We start from the raw sequence: 19,629 nt of genomic DNA on the forward strand, positions 1-19,629 counted from the left end.
CGAACCCGTATCCCCTGCATCGGCAGGCGGACTCTCAACCACTGCGCCACCAGGGAAGCCCCCCATGCTATCTTAATGTCATCAAATGTCCTTACTGTTTCAGTATACCTGATTGTTTCATAAATACCTTTTTAAACAGTTGATTTGTTTAAACCTGGATTCAAAGGAGAATCCACCCATTGCATTTCTTTGTAGTTTATCTGTACGTTACCCTTTCCTCTTTTTTGTCTTGCTGTTTATTAGTTGAAGGACTGTCCTGGTCCTTGTTGAGTTTCCCACATTCACACTTTTGCTAATTGCTTCTGCATGGTGGTGTTTAACATCTTCTGTCCGTGTATGCCATCTAAACTAGTAGTTAGATGTAGAGTTTCAATCAGTAAGAACTTCATAGATAACAGCATGTCCTTTCAGGGGCCTGCAGTGTCTGGTTGTCTATTTTTTGTGATGTTAGTGGCCATGGATGTCATTGCCCAGGTCCAGTATTTCATTAGGGAATTGCTACTTAGTAGGTCTTTGATACCTGTAGATGGGGAACAGTTTCAGCACCTGTTTCAAGAATTCTTCAAAATATCTATTGATGCTTGTTATACCTCTCTGGATTCTCTGGCAGGTACAAAAGAATTACTATCCTCAAAGAATCTGCAGACCTCTTGAGGGAGAACAGGGGACTGGCATTTATTTAGTTCCTACTGTGGCCAGCCACTCTGTGTTTGTCATCTCATTTAATCTTCATGACAGTCCCGTGAAGCACATATCATTCCCGTTTTACAGCTGAAGAACAGAGGCTTGGAGAGATTAAGTAATTTACTCAGACCAGTTACACAGCTAGAAAGTGGTGAGGGAAAGCATGGTATCTGGGTGCCCACATGGGTAGTGCAGATGAAGGGAGGTAAAATGGGAAGACATGGACTTAACAGAGAAGAAGGCATGGGAGTCAGGGCTCGTGGTCTTCAGATGAGTCTCAAAGGACAAGGGAGCCCAGGGCTGAGACAGGTGTGGAGGACCTCCCACAAGAGAGAGCTCATGAATGGTCAGGCTGGGAGTGGGCACCTGTGCAGGCTGGGCCTCGGTCGTCAGAGGCCTGTGTGGAAGATAGTGGCACATGGTGCTGGATGGTGGATGGTGCCGAAGCAGAAGGTTGGAGCAGAGGAAGTAACTGGTGTTTCCATCCAGGCTTATGGCCATCACATTGTTGAGAGGAAGGCTGATGAGTTCTCTGCGTCCTGGGTAGGAGGTAGACGTCCTGCAGACCGTGAAGTCTGAGCCCAGCTGCGGCTGTGGCTGTTACTGGCCGTGCTCTCCTCTTCTCACCTCAAGGAGGGTATCAGGACCTGCTGTCATGCCAGCTGGGAACGTTGTGAGGGTTTTTTGTTTTCGCTTTTTTCTAGAGCTGTCTGTGTCTTTAGTGGCCAGCAGGCTGCTTGAGAGGGACGAACCGGGAGGCGCGGGTGGCCTCAGTGCTGGATTGTAGGTGACTGAGAACTCGCCTAGGTCGTGGCCCATCATCCCAGGCTGATTTCTGCCTGGCTGAAGGTCTTCCCGTTGTAGATGCCCACCGTGCTGCCCACCGTCTCGGGCAGGATGATCACGCTGCACAGGTGCTTCTTCACCACCTGGGGCTTCTCTGTAGGCGGCACCGCCTTCTTGGCCTCGTGCAGGCACTTATGCAGTGACGCTGCTCCCTCCGAAGCCCGCGGTTCCGCATCAGCTGCTCACAGGACATGTCCAGCCCCTGGTTGAGGTCCACACCGCCACTGGGGCATCGGGAAGCCATTGTGGGTTTGGGGGTAAGAATATGTGACACAGTGTGTTACATAATAAGTGGCCATGGGATGTACCCCAGGTGCCAACAACACCACAGGACTGTATGTGTGCTTATATCCCTCCTACCCCCCATGCCTCTTCCTAGGGTCCCTGTGTTGGGAAGAGCTCCCCTTATCCTCTCAATTCCCCAAGGCAGAAAACCTGAGTCATCCTGTAGTATTCCCTCTTTCCTGTCACATTTATCACCCAGTCCTGTCCGCACCACCTCTTAAGTGTCCCTGAATCCACCCCTCCTTTCTGTCACCTTTGCCTCAGCCTTAGATCAGGTTGTACTAATTTCTTACCTCAGTTGCCGTCTTACCTAATCTCCCAGCCTAACCCCGGTTTTTCTCTTTGAAGGGATACCGCAGAATCTCTCTGACTTATGAATCAGGTGACGATTTGTTTTTTCGGATGTAATTTCCTCAGTTCAGCTTGGTGTGGCTTCCGCCAGCTCCCCAGCTTTAAGTGTAGGTTCTCTGTGTTTTACCCTCGTGATGCATGGTGAGCTCAGTGGGGTTCCTCCAGCGCTCCATGCTCTCCCGTGCCTCTGCACATGCTGTACCACCTTCCTACCGCTTTTTGCACAGCTTCTCTCTTACTCGTTCCTCAAAGCTTGACTCGGGTGTTCACATCTAGTCTTCCATTAGGAAGAGGTCTTCTCAGACCCCCTCATGCCAAAGCCCCCTGAGGTCTTCTGTGTGTTCCCGTGTCTCAAGGAAGCCCTGGGCCCTGCCTGCCTCCATCACTGGTGTGCAGGCTCTGAGGACAGTTTTGTTGATATAAAATGAGAATGAAACACCATCAGCATCTCATAAACTAGCATTCTCTTCTACTATACCTTGCTTAGAACACATAAAGAATAAGTGCTTTCTTACTTGGATTAGAGAGAATTTTGTATAACTAGCTGTAGTCTACTTCAGTTCCCATTTCTTGGTTTCTTCCATTTTCTTTTTTTTTTTTTTTTTTTGTCTTTCAAAGGAAATTGTTTTTACTGACATTTTTCTCTACTCCCCCCCCTTCTTTTTTTTGTAGCCTTCCACTTTTCACTTTTCTTTCCATTCTTGACTTTTGACAATGAGGCAAGATCAAATACGGATTTTTAAAATTTAGTTCATCGTTATTATTCTACTGTAGATGCTTCTGTAGGTGGGCTTATTAACCAAGCCTTGGAGAACTAGAATATTCTGCTCATTTATGTTCTTTATGTTTACCAAGTTCGTATGTTAATTTTAGCATTTCCCTATATAGGTAATATAGGAAGAAGCTTTATCCTTATTTCACCAAGAGCATCAAATAAGATCAGATTAGACAGGCACTTGCGGTCTTAGATAAATGTGTGCTCCATACTGGGAAGTGCATATGGTTTCCTAGACTTTTGCTTGGTACATTGTGTATGGGCCAGTTAAATGATAATCTGTATTTTTTAAATTGTGGCAAAATACACATAACATCATTCCAACCATTTTTAAGTGTGCAGTTCATTAGTGTTAAGTACATACACATTGTGGAACCAATATGTAGAGCTCTTTTTCATCTTGCAATACTGAAACTCTATACTCATTAAAGAACTCCCCATTCTCCTTGCTTTTTAAAAAAAATATGACATGGGGCATCCCTGGTGGCGCAGTGCTTGAGAGTCCGCCTGCCGATGCAGGGGACACGGGTTCGTGCCCTGGTCCGTGAGGATCCCACATGCCGCGGAGAGGCTGTGCCCGTGGGCCGTGGCTGCTGAGCCTGCGCGTCTGGAGCCTGTGCTCCGCAACGGGAGAGGCCACAGCAGTGAGAAGCCCGCGTACTGCAAAAAAAAAGAAAAAGAAAAAAAAAAAAGACATGGTATCAGTCATATTAGTAAATGACTCATGTTAGTAAATTTATTTATATACTTTTAACTTAATCAGCTTTTCTAAAAGATAACAATATATGTGAAACAAAACTCAGGTGCTACAACTGTGGTATTCACTAAAAACGAGTCTCCCTGCTCTCCGCAGCCACCTACACCCTCTCCTAGAAGTAACTACCTTTCCTGGTTTCTTTTCACATTGTTTTTACATGTTGTTCAGTTTATGTACCTAGATGTCATTGTTCTTAATTTTTTGTTAATGTAAAAGCACTGAGATGAGCATCCTTACAATTAAAACTTTAAGCACTTTCTTAATCATTTTCTTGGGATAATCCCTGAAAGTAGTATTTCTGGGTCAAGAGGCATCCATATTTTTAAGGTTTTTGCTGTCAAATTCCCTGCAGAAATATTGTGCCATTTTTCTATGCCACTAAAAATATATTTGGGAGAATTATTTTCATAAATGATATTTAGGACCCTAGGAACAAAGTTAAATGTGCCTCTATTTGCTGAAACTCAATTCTTTATTGAAGTGATTATTACTGCCTGCTCTTTCTTGCTTCTAAAAGGTTCTCTTAAATGTTTTCTTGGAACCTTGAAAATGGAGATGACAGAAATGACGGGTGTGTCATTGAAACGGGGGTCCGTTGCCGTCGAAGATAATGACAGTGTGGCCCCAGGTGAGGCAAAGAGACAGAAGGTCTCAGAATGCTGTCCGACCAAAGGTCAAGACGGGCTAGAGAACAACTCTCGACCCAGCGGTGAAAAGGTGCCTGGGCCACCCGAAACGGCTGGAGAGGGTAAAAAGAATTCTGACCCCCAGTCGGAGGAGGAGGGGGAGGAAGATGGCCTTTTAGAGGAGGGGGAGGAGGAGGAAGAGGCAGAGAGCTTCGCCAGCATGATGAAGCATGGGCTCACCGAGCTGGATGTGGGCATCACCAAGTTCGTGAGTTCTCACCAAGGATTCTCAGGAATCTTAAAAGAAAGGTATGTTTCGTTTATGTCAGGTTGTTTTAGTTATATTAGTTCTTTTCTCTAGAAAGAAATCAGGAGTCCTTTTTTCCATTTAGCTTTCTGTCCCCAAGGATTGTTCACACTGATGGTCAATAAGGAATAGGATGAAGGAAAGCTGCCTGGATGAGTAAACGAAACTACCTGAAGATAAAATGACTAAGTAACAGTTTCCCTGTGGCGTCCCCTGTCAGTATGTGAATGGGTGTTGTTTATTTCCTTATAAATGGTTTCAAGTTTTCCCTTGAATTGATCTTAAAATCTTAAACTCTTTCACCTGAATGGGCCACATCTGCAGGAGAAAGAAGGTGGTCTTTGGAGCCAGGTGGATCTGGGTGTGAATCCAGTTCAGCCACTTCATAGTTACTTAACTCCTCTGAGCTTCAGTATCCTTGTCCAAAATTGGATCATAATTCTACCTGAGGGTTGTTGAGAGTATTTTAAATAATGTCTGTAAAGTATTTAGCATAAAGGTAAGCTTCTGGGTGGTTCACAGTAGATTCACAGGCTTCTGATTTGATTAAATTTACTATGTTTTGTGATTTACTTTAGAATGGACTGTATAATCATAGGCCAATATTAATAAGCTTTGATTTAGGCATTTTTATGGAAGACTGTTCTAGAAGTTCAGAGGGTCTTTTCTGTACATTCTGGTACCAAGCCAAGGTGTGGCTTAGAATTCTTTGTGAAACCAGAAAACAATAACTCCGTGACTTTGGACTGAAGGTTTTTATTTTTAATCCCTGTTTTGCACAATGATTAGGCTTACTGTTGAGAAACTTTCTCCTAAAATTAATAGGCAGCAAAATGTTAATGCTCTGAGAGTTTGCGTTTTCTTTTCCTCAGATATTCTGACTTCGTTGTTCACGAAATAGGAAAAAATGGACGGATCAGCCATTTGAGTGACTTGTCTGTCCCAGTAGATGAAGAGGTAAGAGCAGCTCTCTAGCAGAAGTCACCTTCTGAATAAAAATAGCCTTTCCTGGAGATCATAGAAATAGAGAGCTTTGACAGCCTCGAATTCGGTGTGTGACTCACTGGGAGTTCTCATGGTTATTTTAAAGGATCCTTCAGAAGATGTATTTACGGTTTTAACAGCTGAAGAAAAGCAACGTTTAGAAGAGCTCCAGCTTTTTAAAAATAAGGAAACCAGTGTTGCCATCGAGGTAAGTAGCACAAAAACATATGAAAAGGTCTTTTAGGGTTTTATTTTATTTTTTTTTAATTTTATTTTTTTATTTATTTTGGCTGCACCGGTTCTTAGTTGCGGCATGCGGGATCTGTAGTTGCCGAGGGTGGACTTCTTAGTTGTGGCATGTGGACTTTTAGTTGCGGCATGCATGCAGGATCTACTTCCCCGGCCAGGGGTCGAACTCTGACCCCCTACATTGGGAGTGCGGAATCTTACCCACTGGACCACCAGGGAAGTCCCCAGGGTTTGAATTGCTTCTTGTTGGGTGGATGTTAATAAATGTCTTTTGGAAAAATTACAGTAGTTAACAAACGGATGGCTTTGCCCTTTTTGATCTAAAAGTGCATTGCACTAAAAATGTTTTTATCAGTGGCAGGGAACGAGTATCCAGATAAGCTATGGCCCAAAAAAAAAAAAAAAAAGTTATGTTTCTGCTTAAAAAATTTTTTATGTGTCCACAAATCAACAAAGAAATCTGTTGTTTAGAACTGCAAAGTGACCATTATATCACACAGTGTCTGCTGCAAAGGACTGTCGCATCCTGACAGTGGTCCTGATAGGGGAGCCCTAGCTCCAAAGGCCTCATGGTCTCAAATTGGACTCTGGGAGGGGGAGGAATTGGGGGACGGAGGTAAGGGAGCGTTGCTTTGCTCATCTTGAGTCTACTTCTGCTATTCAAGAAAAAGAGAGCTCAGCTACTAAATAGAACAGTAAATGCCTTTTAAAAAGCTTTTCGTTACGAAAATTTTATTCCCGATTAGTGCTGTCCAGTGGAATTGTGGTGGATTCTTTTTGTTTTGTTGTTTGTTTTTGTTTGTTTTGTTTTGTTTTTTTGGCTGTGCCGCATGGCATGTGGGATCTTAGTTCCCTGACCAGGGATCGAAGCTGCGCCCCCTGCATTGGAAGTGCAGAGTCTCAACCACTGGATGGCCAGGGAAGTGCCCTGTCCAGTGGAACTGTGATTCGAGCCATGTTTTTAATTTTAAATCTTCAAAAAAAATGTAAAAGTAAAAACAGGCAAATAATTTTGACAGTATATTTTATTTACCCAAAATATGTAATCAATATTTAAAAAATTACTAATGACATGTTTTACTTTCTTTTTTTCCTACTAAGTCTTCAGAATCTAGTGTTATTTTATACTGGTAACACATCTCTATTCAGACTAGCCACATTTCAAGTGCTCAGTTGCCACGTGTAGCTAGTGATTACCATACGGAGCAGAGCAGCTCTAGGTGATCTCTATAAGCAAAGCAAATATGTTACAAGATTTTAAGAATCTTGAAACACAAGATTATTAGAATTTAAAGTTTATTAAATTCATTTTGTCCTATATTTTGGCGACTTGCTGGATTTGAGGTTGTTTGAAATTTCTCCTTCCATTGCTCCCAGGTAAAAAGAGTTTACTGTAACTTTTCAGAATTTATTATTTGCCTCCAACCCTCATCTCCTCGTCTACCCACCAAAATTTCCCAAAAATATGTACTGTTAAAATTTTAGGGATCTTTAATTACTGAATTTACTCATAGACAAAATGTCCAGCAATGCCAAGGAGAAAATTCCTAAGAATTGGTTTTGAGAGCAGTCTAGGAGGATGATCCAGGTTTCCGTTGCTTGCGTGATGCAGATACATATCTTAGCCCCATAATACACTTTTCCTACAGAGGTGGCAAGATTTACTGTCACCTTAAAAATTATAGTTATGCCATCTACTGAAAGGTTTTACATTAAAGAGTATTAACCATGGGCAAGTGTCCTCATCTAAAAAATAGGAGGATGGACTTTCTGAATTTTTGAGGTCTGAATATGTATTCATTCATACACACTATGATTCCAGCTCATTGCTTTCAGTGAATTCTAGATGTAGACTCACTTTTTTGGTGGAGGTGTGGGGAGGGGGCGTGCTGTGCTTTGCCGCTTGCTGGATCTTAGTTCCCCCACCAGGGATTGAACCCAGGCCCCCAGCAGTGGGAGCACAGTATCCTAACCACTGGACCTCCAGGGAATTCCCTGGCTCACTTTTTGATATGAAAATGTCACTTATCTATAATTATAGTGTACTTTTCTTTTACATTTTTAATTTTGCTAGAATATTGTTAGGTTTAGGTAGTAGTAGTTACATTACATCTTCTTAGCTTGCAGGTTGCAGTCCATCAGTGGGTCATGAAATCAATTTAGTGTAGCTTAACCAACATTTTTTTTTTAATTGAAGTATAGTTGATTTAAAGTGTTGTGTTAGTTTCTGGTGTACAACAGAGTGATTCAGTTTACATGTATATATATATATTTTTTCTTTTTTCATAATCTTTTCCATTAGGGTTTATTACAAGATATTGAATATATTGATAGTTCCCTGTGCTTTATAGTAGGACCTTGTTGTTTATGTACTTTATATATGGTAGTTTGTATCTGTTAATCCCAAACTCCTAATTTATTCCTCCCCCTATCCCATTTCTCCTTTGGTCACCGCAAGTTTGTTCTCTACGTCTGTGAGTCTGTTTCTGTTTTGTAAATAAGTTCTTCATTTGTATCATATTTTAGACTGCACATACCACATATTATATGGTATTTGTCTTTCTCTGTCTGACTTACTTCACTAAGTATGATAATCCCTAGGTCCTTGCATGTTACTGCAGATGGCATTATTTCCTTCTTTTTTATGTCTCAGTAATATTACCTTGTATATATTATATGTACCACGTCGTCTTTATCCATTCATCTGTCGATGGACATTATGGTTGTTTCCACGTCTTTGCTATTGCGAATAGTGCTGTTGTGAACATTAGGGTGCATGTATCTTTTCAAATTATAGTTTTGTCTGAATATATGCCCAGGAGTGGGATTGCTAGATCATATGGCAATTCTGTTTTTAGTTTTTTGAGGAACCTTCAGACTGTTTTCCATAGTGGCTTCACCAATTTACATTCCCACCAACAGTGTCGAAGTGTTCCCTTTCCTCCACACCCTCTCCAGCATTTGTTATTTGTAGACTTTTTAATGATGGCCATTCAGACCGGTGTGAGGTGGTACCTCATTGCGGTTTTGATTTGCATTTCTCTAGTAATTAACATTGTTGAGCCTCTTTTCATATGCCTATTGGCCATCTGTATTACCTCCTTTGGAGAAACGTCTGTTTAGGTCTTCTGCCCATTTTTTGGCTAGGTTGTTTGGGGGTTTTTTTTGATATTGAGCTATATGAGCTGTTTGTGTATTTTGGAAATTAATCCGTTGTTAGTCACATCATTTGCATATATTTTCTCCCAGGTGGTAGGTTGTTTTTTCATTTTTCTTTTCTTTGCTGTGCAAAAGCTTACAAGTTTGATCAGATCCTATTTGTTTATTTTTGCTTTTATATGTATTGGCTTGGGAGACTGACCTAAGAAAACATTGCTACGATTTATGTCAGAGAATGTTTTGCCTATGTTCTCTTCTAGCTTTATGGTGTCAAGTCTTATATTTAAGTCTTTAAGCCATTTTGAGTTTATTTTTGGGTATGGTGTGAGGGAGTGTTCTAACTTTGTTGATTTACATGCAGCTCTCCAGCTTTACCAGCACCACTTGCTGAAGAGACTTTTTCCCATTGTATATTCTTGCCTCTTTTGTCAAAGATTAATCAGCCATAGGTGTGTGGGTTTATTTCTGGGCTCTCTATTCTGTTCCATTCATCCGTGCGTCTGTGCCAATACCACACTGTTTTACTGTAGCTTTGTAATATTGTTTTAAGTCTGGGGGGGTTATGCCTCCAGCTTTGTTCTTCCTCTTCAGAATTCCTTTGGAAATTTTGCATCTTATATGGTTCCATATAAATTTTAGGATTATTTGTTCTAGTGCTGTGAAAAATGTCATGGGTAATTTGATAGGGGTCACATTAAATCTATATATTGCTTTGGGTAGTATGGCCATTTTTAACAATATTAATTCTTCCAATCCAAGAACATGGGGTATCTTTCCATTTCTTTGAATCATCTTCAGTTTCCTTTATCAGTGTTTTATAGGTCTCAGCATGTAAGGCTTTTACCTTGTTGGTCAGGTTTATTCCTCAGTGTTATTTTTTTTTTTCACTGCATTGTGCAGCTTGTAGGATCTAAGTTCCCTTACTGGGAATTGAACCTGGGACCATGGCAGTGAAAGTGCTGAGTCCTAACTACTGGACTGCCAGGGAATTCCCAGTTTTTTGGTTTTTTTTTTTTTTTTTTTTTTTTTTGATGCAGTTTTTCAAAGGATTGTCTTTTTGCTCTCCCTTTCTGATATTTCATTGTTAGTGTAAAGAAATGCAACTAATTTCTTTATGTTAATCTTGTATCTTGCTACCTTATGAATTCATTTATCAGCTCTAGTAGTTTTTGTGTGGAGTCTTTAGGGTTGTCTGTATATAAAATCATGTCATCTGCATATAATGATAGTTTTACTCCTTCCCTTCGAATTTGGATACCTTTTATTTCTTTTTCTTGTCTGATTGTTGTGGCTAGGATTTCCAATACTATGTTGGATAGAAGTGGTGAGAGTGGGCATCCTTGTTCCAGATTTTAGTGGGTAGGCTTTCAGCTTTTCACTTTTGAGTATTGGGTTGGCTGTGGGTTTGTCATAAATAGCTTTTATTATGTTGAGCTTTGTTCCCTCTATACCCACTTTGATAAGAGTTTTCATCATGAATGGATGTTGTATTTTTTTTTTTTTTTTCTTTTTGCTGTACATGGGCCTCTCACTGTTGTGGCCTCTCCCGTTGTGGAGCACAGGCTCCGGACGCACAGGCTCTGGACGCACAGGCTCAGCGGCCATGGCTCACGGGCCCAGCAGCTCCATGGCATGTGGGATCTTCCCAGACCGGGGCACGAACCCGCGTCCCCTGCATCAGCAGGCGGACTCTCAACCACTGCGCCACCAGGGAAGCCCTGGATGTTGAATTTTATCAAATGCTTTTTCTGCATCTGTTGAGATGATCATGTGGTTTTTGTTTTTTCTTTTGTTGATGTCACATTGAATTTTTTTTTTTGGTTGCATCATGTGGCATGTGGAATCTTAGTTCCCCAATTAGGGATCGACCTGTGTCCCCTGCAATGGAAAGTCCCTCACATTGATTTATTTGCATAGGTTGAACCATCCTTGTGACCCTGGGATGAATCCAACTTGATCATGGTATATAGTCTTTTTTATTTGTTGTTGGATTCAGTTTGCTAATATTTCATTAAGAATTTTTGCATCAAAGGTATTATTTTTTTTGATAGTGACTATGTCTGGTTTTGGTATGGGGTGATGGTGGCTTCATAGAATGACTTAGGGAGTGTTCCCTCCTCCTCAGTCTTTTGGAAGTTTGAGAAGGATCGGAATAAGTTGTTCTTTGTATGTTTGGTAGAATTCCCCAGTGAAGCCATCTGGTCCTGGACCTTTGTTTGCAGGGATTTTTTTTATTACAGATTCTATTTCACTTCTAGTGATTGGTCTGTTCAAATTATCTATTTCTTCTAGATTCAGTTTTGGTGGGCTGTATGTTTCTAGAAACTTGTCCATTTCTTCTAAGTTGGTGAATTTCTTGGCATATAATTGTTCATAGTATTCTCTTAAGGTTTTCTGTATTTCTATGGTTTTGGTTGTTATTTCTCCTCTTTCATTTCTTATTTTGTTTATTTGGTGAGTGTGGCCAGAGGTTTGTCGATTTTTGTTTACCCTTTTAAAGAACCAGCTCTTGTTCACCAACATTTTTAAAATGTAATAAAATAAAATAGAAAGTAACAGTGTATTGCACATCGTAAGGATAAATACTGTTCTGTAAATTTTTGTTAGATTTTTTAATAAGGAGCAAACACATACATATTGCTGGCTATTGATTCCAAGTATGAAATGTATTTTTCAGTGTAAGACATGCTCAGAAATTGAAAAACAGTTGTGTAACTAATAAGGTTACATTTTCTTAGTGTAGATTTTTCTTTTTTGTGAACAGATGTACTAGAATGTCATCATAAAGTTACTCAGTATAGAACAGGATTCATTGGAGGCAGTAGTAGACTTGACTATCCGGGGAAATGAGTTTTGACATCCCCAAAGACCCAGCTTACCTGCTTTTCCATCTATGAGCCCTGAGGTATTCATTGTTCAGCCGAGTCCCTAAGGGGGAGCGACTGTGACGGGTGGCTCTGGAGTCAGACAGCATGAATTTCAAATCTGGCTCTTCCATCCTACAGCTATATAATCTTAGACACATTCCTTAACTTCTCTCAGCCTCACTTTCCTCATCTCTTAAGTAGATATACTGGTGGCAAGATAGGGAGCTGATTGGGATTAAGTAAGACAGTGATTGTGAAGTGATTGGTACGGTGCCTGGCGGCTGTACAAGGTCAATAAATGGGCTGGTTTTTTTTTTTGTTTTTTTGGGTTTTTTTTTAGCTGTGTTGGGTCTTCGCTGCTGCGTGCAGGCTTTCTCTCCTTGTGGCTACTCTATGTTGTGGTTTATGGGCTTCTTGTTGCGGTGGCTTCTCATCTCGGAGCACAGGATCTAGGTACGTGGGCTTCAGTAGTTGTGGCTCGCTGGCTCTAGGGTGCAGCCTCAGTAATTGTGGCGCACAGGCTTAGTTGCTCCACGGCATGTGGGATCTTCCTGGACCAGGGATCAAATCCGTGTCCCCTGCATTGGCACGTGGATTCTTAACCACTGCACCACCAGGGAATTCCCAAATGGGCCCTTAGGATTTGCAGTATTGTGAAGCTCTAAAAGATTTCTGATAGGAAAGTAACCTAAATGTCCGTTGAAAGATGAATGGGTAAAGAAGATGTGGTACATATGTACGATGGAATATTACTCAGTATAAAAAAGAATGAAATAATGCCATTTGCAGCAACATGGATGGACCTAGAGATGATTATACTAAATGAAATAAGACAGTGAAGACATACAATGTGGTATCATTTATATGTGGAGTCTAAAATATGATAGAAATGAACTTATTTACAAAATAGAAGCAGACTCACATACATAGAGAACAAACTTATGGTTACCAAAGGGGAAAGGGGGGAGGGAGGATAAATTAGGAATTTGGGATTAAAAGATATACACTACTGTATATAAAATAGATAGACAACAAGGATCTACTGTGTAGCACAGGGAATTATATTCAATATCTTGTAATAAACCATAATGGAAAAGAACCTGAAAAAGAATATATATATATATGTATAACTGAATCACTTTGCTGTACACCTGAAACACTGTAAATCAACTATACTTCAATTTAAAAAAAAAATTGAAAAAAAGACGTGAAATCATACCCCTGTACTTTGGTTACTTCACATCATGATTAAGATGAGTAGTGTTTTTACTAATTCCTTAGTATTATTTCCTTATTTAATGTTTGTCAAATTAGTAGTATCATTATCTGTGTTTTTAATAGGTTATTGAGGACACCAAAGAGAAAAGAACCGTCATCCATCAAGCGATTAAATCTCTGTTTCCAGGACTAGAAACAAAAACAGAAGATAGAGAGGGGAAGAAATATATTGTAGCCTATCATGCAGCTGGAAAAAAGGCTCTGGCAAGTAAGTATGCTAGTGACTCGGCATTTCTTCCGTCTCCTCCTTCTCTCTGACTGTTCATGTTCAAGGGTCATTTTGCGGTTGTTCAGAGAAGGATATTGATCATGTCATTCCTTCAAAGAAGGCGAATAATATCATTTCAGATGCCAGAGCAATCCTGCAGACTGTGTCTGGTAAGGGGACAGTAGGTCTTATATGTGAGTACGGATTTGCTGAAATGATAGTGGTGCCTGAGAGAGAGTCTTAGGAATTTGACATGTTCCCTGAAGAGCAGAGCAGGCTGAGTGGCAATTCAAGAAGAAAACGGAAGGATATTGCTCATTCTGTGCTCTTAATGGAGGTAAGGAAGCTGTCAGATGAACAGAAACTGCTGTCACCTATCCCAGTGGCATATTCTGCAAAGTCCCTCTATTGAAAGTGCTGCTGCTTTCCAACCGTGAGTACCTTCTTCACTACACTTAAAAACGTGGCATATATAGAAAACCACTCCTTCGCCCAAGCCCATCTTTCACTGAGTAGCATTCATTTGAAATGGGTGTGTTGTCAGTGCATCCTGTTGATATTTATGTTCTGTTTTCTCCAGCCATGAAGATTTCTATTTGCACATAACCTTAAGAAAAATTGGGTAATTTTTCTTCTTTTACCTGTCAAATCAGCAGATAAAATTTTAATGAGAGTTACAGAAGGAAAAATTGTTTCCTCACCTTCTCCCCACCATCAATGACACCTGTTAGTGAAGAGTTATTTCTAGGTATATTTGTTGGAGTAAAACTCGATGATTGTTATATAACAAAAGAGCATTCAAGCCATCAGTGTCTTGTCAGTATTCTCTTAGGTTAATGCTGTGAGTGGATGAAGCCTTAATTGTCTCTAACTATGGTTCTAGTGAAAGGAGAGGGTGTGAGAAAAATGGGAGCAGAAATAAGGTTTAGCTGTGCCTGAGAAAGTCATGTCATCAAATCAGTAAGTCTGGTTAGTGACATAGTGAGAAACCTTGAGCTGTGGGGAGGAGAGGATGGAGGCCTGATGTCACTTCTCAGCGGATACCAGAAAGGGCAGTGAGGTGATGTGTTCTGGGACTGCTTGAGGGCACAAGTTTCTTTTTTTGGTGGTGGTTTTTGTTTTTTAATTAACTTTGTTAATTTATTTAAACAAATATACACAAAAAATTATAATTCCAGCATATAATTCATGAAAAATTATATATTAAATATTCTGTGTTATTGACGTTAAACCTTTCAAATTCAGTGTATATTTATGACAATGTCAATTTGGACGAATCACATTTCAAGGGATTAGTACCCACATGTGGGTTGTACCTGCTATATTAGACAACACAGTCCTAGGCCCCAGCATAGGTCTGAGTTGGAATTCAATACTTCTTTTGTTGTACCTTATTTGATAAGATAGAAATTTTGCTAATTATTTTTATTTTTATCGTGACCTATAATGATGGAGGGCACAAATTGTTAATCATTTCTCAATCCACAGTCTAACGGCTTGGGTACTAGATGTTTCTTTGATGTCTGAGTCACAGAATAAAATATAACCTTGACAGTTTTTCTGCAGCCAGGGTTGTCCAGGCAAATTAAGCCCAGTGGGAAATGATGTGAATGGCTGTTTTTTTCTATTCTCCCACAATTGGCATGTAGCTGGTAACTCATCTAGCTGTGGAGGAGAGAAGGTGACTTCCTACATAAAGCAGATGCCTTGGTGCATTCATTCTTCATTCTCTTGAGGAGCCCAGGTTGAGAAGGGCTGCTAGGGAGGTGTTCTTTATAGAGATATAGTCCTCGTTGGTCAGCTACCCTCTTGCAAAGGCAAGAGGAAGAGGCAGGGTCTCATTCTGACGACTGGTCACGAGGAAGCAGATGGAAAAAGGCAATTTTTTTTTTCCTATTTTTTTTGACTGGTTACTTCTTGGAAATGATTGTTCTATCTTAGAGGATGACCTAAGCATTTTTGTGATGTTGGCATTTGCAGGCCAAGGTGGCCAGTACAGTTGCCCGCTCAAGTGAGTGGTTCCATATGTCTCATGTTCTGTCTTTATCTGCATTTTCTGTGCTTATTCCACACCCACCTTTCTTTCTTTTCCAAATAAAAAATTTCCCTGTTTTCCAAGGGAGGTGCTGAGCTCTGTGTGACATGAACACTGCCCCCCCCACCCATTTCCCTTTTCACATCTTCAGTAAAGTATGAATTTCTCACTGTAAAAAGCATGAAGGCAGGTCCACCTGAATCAGTGCTTGGACGGAGATCTCGACCTCTTGGGCTCGAGGGATTGTGGCGTTTAGTCAGAGATGGACTAGAGGTCTGCCATCTGCTTGTTCCCGCCCACCTCCTCATGGACGCAGATGGGCACCTGAGAGCCTATGAGTATCTTCTACAGATCTGGCCCTCCCTGCAAACTGGGAGTGGCCTAAAGTAAGCAGCATTCAAAAAGTAGGGAGAGCTGGTGCCTGAAGACGGCTGTTTGTGCCTCTGCAAACAGAATGCAATACCAGTGACAGCTCATCCTCCTGGGCCACCTCGCTAAGCATTTGAATGGATTAGCTTTTAAAGCTTCATTGCAAAGCTAAGATAGAATGTTTTTAGAGCTCCCTCACTACCAAACCCTGACATAAATTGTTACTGGTGGGTCATGCATTATCTACCAGATTTCCAACATTTTTTTAAATTTATTTTTGGCTGCATTTGGGTCTTTTTTTTTTTTTTTGCGGTATGTGGGCCTTTCACTGCTGTGGCCTCTCCCGTTGAGGAGCACAGGCTCCAGACGTGCAGGCTCAGCGGCCATGGCTCACGGGCCTAGCCTCTCCGTGGCATGTGGGATCTTCCCGGACCGGGGCACCAACCCGTGTCCCCTGCATTGGCAGGCGGACTCTCAACCGCTGCGCCACCAGGGAAGCCCGGGTCTTTTTTCTTATAATTAATTAATTAATTTTATTTTTGGCTGCATTGGGTCTTTGTTGCTGTGCGTGGGCTTTCTCTAGTTGAGGCGAGCAGGGGCTACTCTCTGTTGCAGTGCGTGAGCTTCTCATTGCGGTGGCTTCTTTGTTGCAGAGCACGGGCTCTAGGCGCGTGGGCTTCAGTAGTTGTGGCATGCGGGCTCAGTAGTTGTGGCTCACGGGATCTAGAGCGCAGGCTTAGTAGCTGTGGCGCACGGGCTTAGTTGCTCCATGGCATGTGGGATCTTCCCGGAGCAGGGCTTGAATCCGTGTCCCCTGCATTGGCAGGCGAATTCTTAACCACTGCGCCACTAGGGAAGTCCCTGCATTGGGTCTTAGTTGCTGTGTGCGGGCTTTCTCTAGTTGTGGCAAGTGGGGGCTACTCTTCATTGCGGTTTGCGGGCTTCTCACTGCGGTGGCTTCTCTTGTTGCCAACCATGGGCTCTAGGCGCGCGGGCTTCAGTAGTTGTGGCACGCGGGCTCAGTAGTGGTGGCTCGCCGGCTCTAGAGCGCAGGATCAGTAGTTGTGGCACATGGGCTTAGGTGCTCCACGGCATGTGGGATCTTCCTGGAGCAGGGCTTGAATCCATGTCTCTTGCATTGGCAGGCTGATTCTTAACCACTGCGCCATCAGGGAAGTCCTAGCAGATTTGCAACATTCTTTACCTCAGATAGGGCCATGCATCCTAAAACACGGGTGTGGTAGATTCTAAATCATCGTGGCCAAACACAAATTACCAACTGTTTTAACTCAGACGTTATTTTGTGTGTTAATCCAGTCTGATAGACAGGGCACATTGATTTACCTACTAAAGCATACATATGGTATTCTTCTGAAAATACCATAATTATCATAAACCATATACTCAGGTAAATTAACTTATATTTTGAGATAGATAGTATACATCCCCAAAAACCTTTTTAAAGATTTAAGTTAAAAAAAATTGTTGTGCCATGTAATATGTAGAGATTCTCCATACTGTGCGAAATGAATGGTTTCCAGGAGGCATACCTGGATGGAGGAGTCCACAGAGACTCAGGAAGAAGAGCCAGACAGATAGAAAGTTTCTGGGAGAGCCTGGTGTTATGCAATCCATAGGAAGAGGGGATTTCAATGATAGAGTGGTTAGCTGTGGAAAATATTACAGACAGTTCCAACAAGATTGGAACTCTGAAATATATCCACCAATTTTTAGCAATATGGAGATATCAGTGTCTTTGCCAGAGCAGTTTTAGTGGAGTGACTGCAAACCAGTTTACACAGTAGGTGGAGATGGAAGATGATAAATACACCATAAAGAGAAGGAGAAAGGAAAGGAACATGGTTAAGGAGAGGGAGATGTAGGTTTGACTTTGAAAGTGCAAGAGCCCTGAGCCTATTGATATGCTGATGGCAAAGAGTCAGTGGAGAGGGAGGGGGCTGATGATGGCTGGAGCAGAACCCCTGGGGAAGCTGCAGGGTGGGTGTGCAGGTGCAGCAGGGGAAATGGACTTGAATAAGAAGGAAGGAATGTTCTGCATGCTACCCATCCTGTCATCCTTCTCGAGCTACAAACATTTTTCCTTCTTTATTCATGAGGATCTCTGTGCTCAATACATGAATCTTCCTGAACGTGGTTTTCTTTTTTTATCTGGTTTCTGTTTCTCCTCTCCTGGGGCTGCCATATTAGACCATCAGAAGGTTGCTTCCTAGCCTGAGAATTCTTTGCATTCGTATTTTAAATCAGAGTGTCTCAAAAATGTTTGAAAGTTATTTTAAATTCACTTAAATTGTAAAGCTACCATCTATGCTGCCTAGCATTCCAAGGATTTGGAGTTTTATGAAGTCAAACAAATTCCCCAAAATAAGTTGAGACTCACCGATTGTCCATTATTCAAAACATTCCCAGTTAAGAGATATGGGAACATATATATATGTATAACTGACTCACTCTGTTATAAAGCAGAAACTAACACACCATTGTAAAGCAATTATACCCCAATAAAGATGTAAAAAAAAAAAAAAAAAACATTCCCAGTTAATCAATGCATATGCTTATTACTAGTTTGTGTACTGAGTGCACTTGGAAAAAGAATCCTTATGTCTGTTACTTGCAGAGGAGGTAATTGAATGCATGCTCACTGCTTGGATTTGCTAATAAAAGATGCATGCTTGTGAGAGCCAAACTCATATCAGTTGTCATGGTTTCCCTTAAGGTGTAATAGCATTTAGTTTTTTAGTCTTGTGGTTTCATTTATTTCTTGCCACTATAGTTAATTTTGAACGTACTGAAAGGGTAGTTAGAGGAAAATGTAGCTACACTTCATCAGTTTTTATCACAAATTTTTTTAAAGCTTTTTATTATGGACATTTTCAAACATGCAGACAAATAAAGGAAGTAGTATGCTGAACCCCTGTGTACCCATCAGCCATCTTCAGTATTATTAACGTTCTGTTGTTTTGTTTGACCTCTTCCTCCCACATTTTTTTCCTTTGTTGGAGTGTTTTTAAAGAAAATTCTACGTAGTACTTCATTTCACTTGTAAACACTTCAGTATGTATCTGACAGATAAGAACTAAAACCCTAAATCATTATCACATCCCCACAAAATCAACAATAATTTCTTAATAGCTCATACCCGGTGCATGTTCAGTTTTTCTCTGATTGTCTCAGAAATGCCTTTTGCATACAGATGACTTGTTTAAATCATGATGCAAACAAGGTCAGAACATTGCATTCAGTGGGTAAGTCTCTTAAATCTGTTTTAATCTATCAGTCTGAGAACTGTTTTCCATAATAATTTTTTGCATTTTTTTGAAATAAAGAAATCAGTGCAGGAAACTCATAAAACACAGCAAAGCACAATGCAAAACAGTCATTACTTGCAGTCTCACAACCGAAAGATAATCACAAATAGCGTTTTGGTACACGTCCTCCCATATTTAAAAAAACAAATCTCTGGTTGGGGAGGCATTGTGCATCCAGTCTTACACTTTTGCTACATCCTGTAGGCACAGGCAGTGCAGCTTTTGAGGGTGAGTGGACAGGCCACTGTGAGGGGATTGAGACAGGGAGGCCTGGACCTGTCGGTGAGTTTTCTGCTTGTTCACTGTTTGCCTCTGCGACATTCCATTGTTAATGTCTAAATGGCTGTTAACCCACCACATAACCACCAGGCGCTGTAGGAGTCCTCAGTAGAAACTTTCCATGCGATCATTTGCATGTTCACTTCTAAAGCACTTTAATATTATTATAAATTAAATACTGCTCTCTTGTGCTCTTTATGCTGTGCATTTGGACAGAGGTCAGAACTGCAGCAGGTAAGAGCGG

The 19,629-nt window shown here is 41.1% G+C and overlaps 1 protein-coding gene and 1 pseudogene across 1 annotated transcript in view; one reads left to right on the forward strand and one right to left on the reverse strand.

Moving 5' to 3' along the window:
- The window catches only part of PUS7 (pseudouridine synthase 7), a 57,939-nt gene that overhangs the window by 5,543 nt on the left and 32,767 nt on the right, over positions 1-19,629 (forward strand). The window contains exons 2-5 of the mRNA XM_007468982.1: positions 4,216-4,633; positions 5,504-5,588; positions 5,722-5,823; positions 13,232-13,376. Coding sequence (XP_007469044.1) covers positions 4,216-4,633; positions 5,504-5,588; positions 5,722-5,823; positions 13,232-13,376 — 750 coding nt within the window. The remainder of the gene's footprint in view (positions 1-4,215; positions 4,634-5,503; positions 5,589-5,721; positions 5,824-13,231; positions 13,377-19,629) is intronic.
- LOC103074014 (40S ribosomal protein S15 pseudogene) lies at positions 1,285-3,309 on the reverse strand (annotated as a pseudogene).

Source organism: Lipotes vexillifer, unplaced genomic scaffold, assembly GCF_000442215.2.
Source record: "Lipotes vexillifer unplaced genomic scaffold, Lipotes_vexillifer_v1.1 scaffold1002, whole genome shotgun sequence".
Lineage (NCBI taxonomy): Eukaryota > Metazoa > Chordata > Mammalia > Artiodactyla > Lipotidae > Lipotes > Lipotes vexillifer.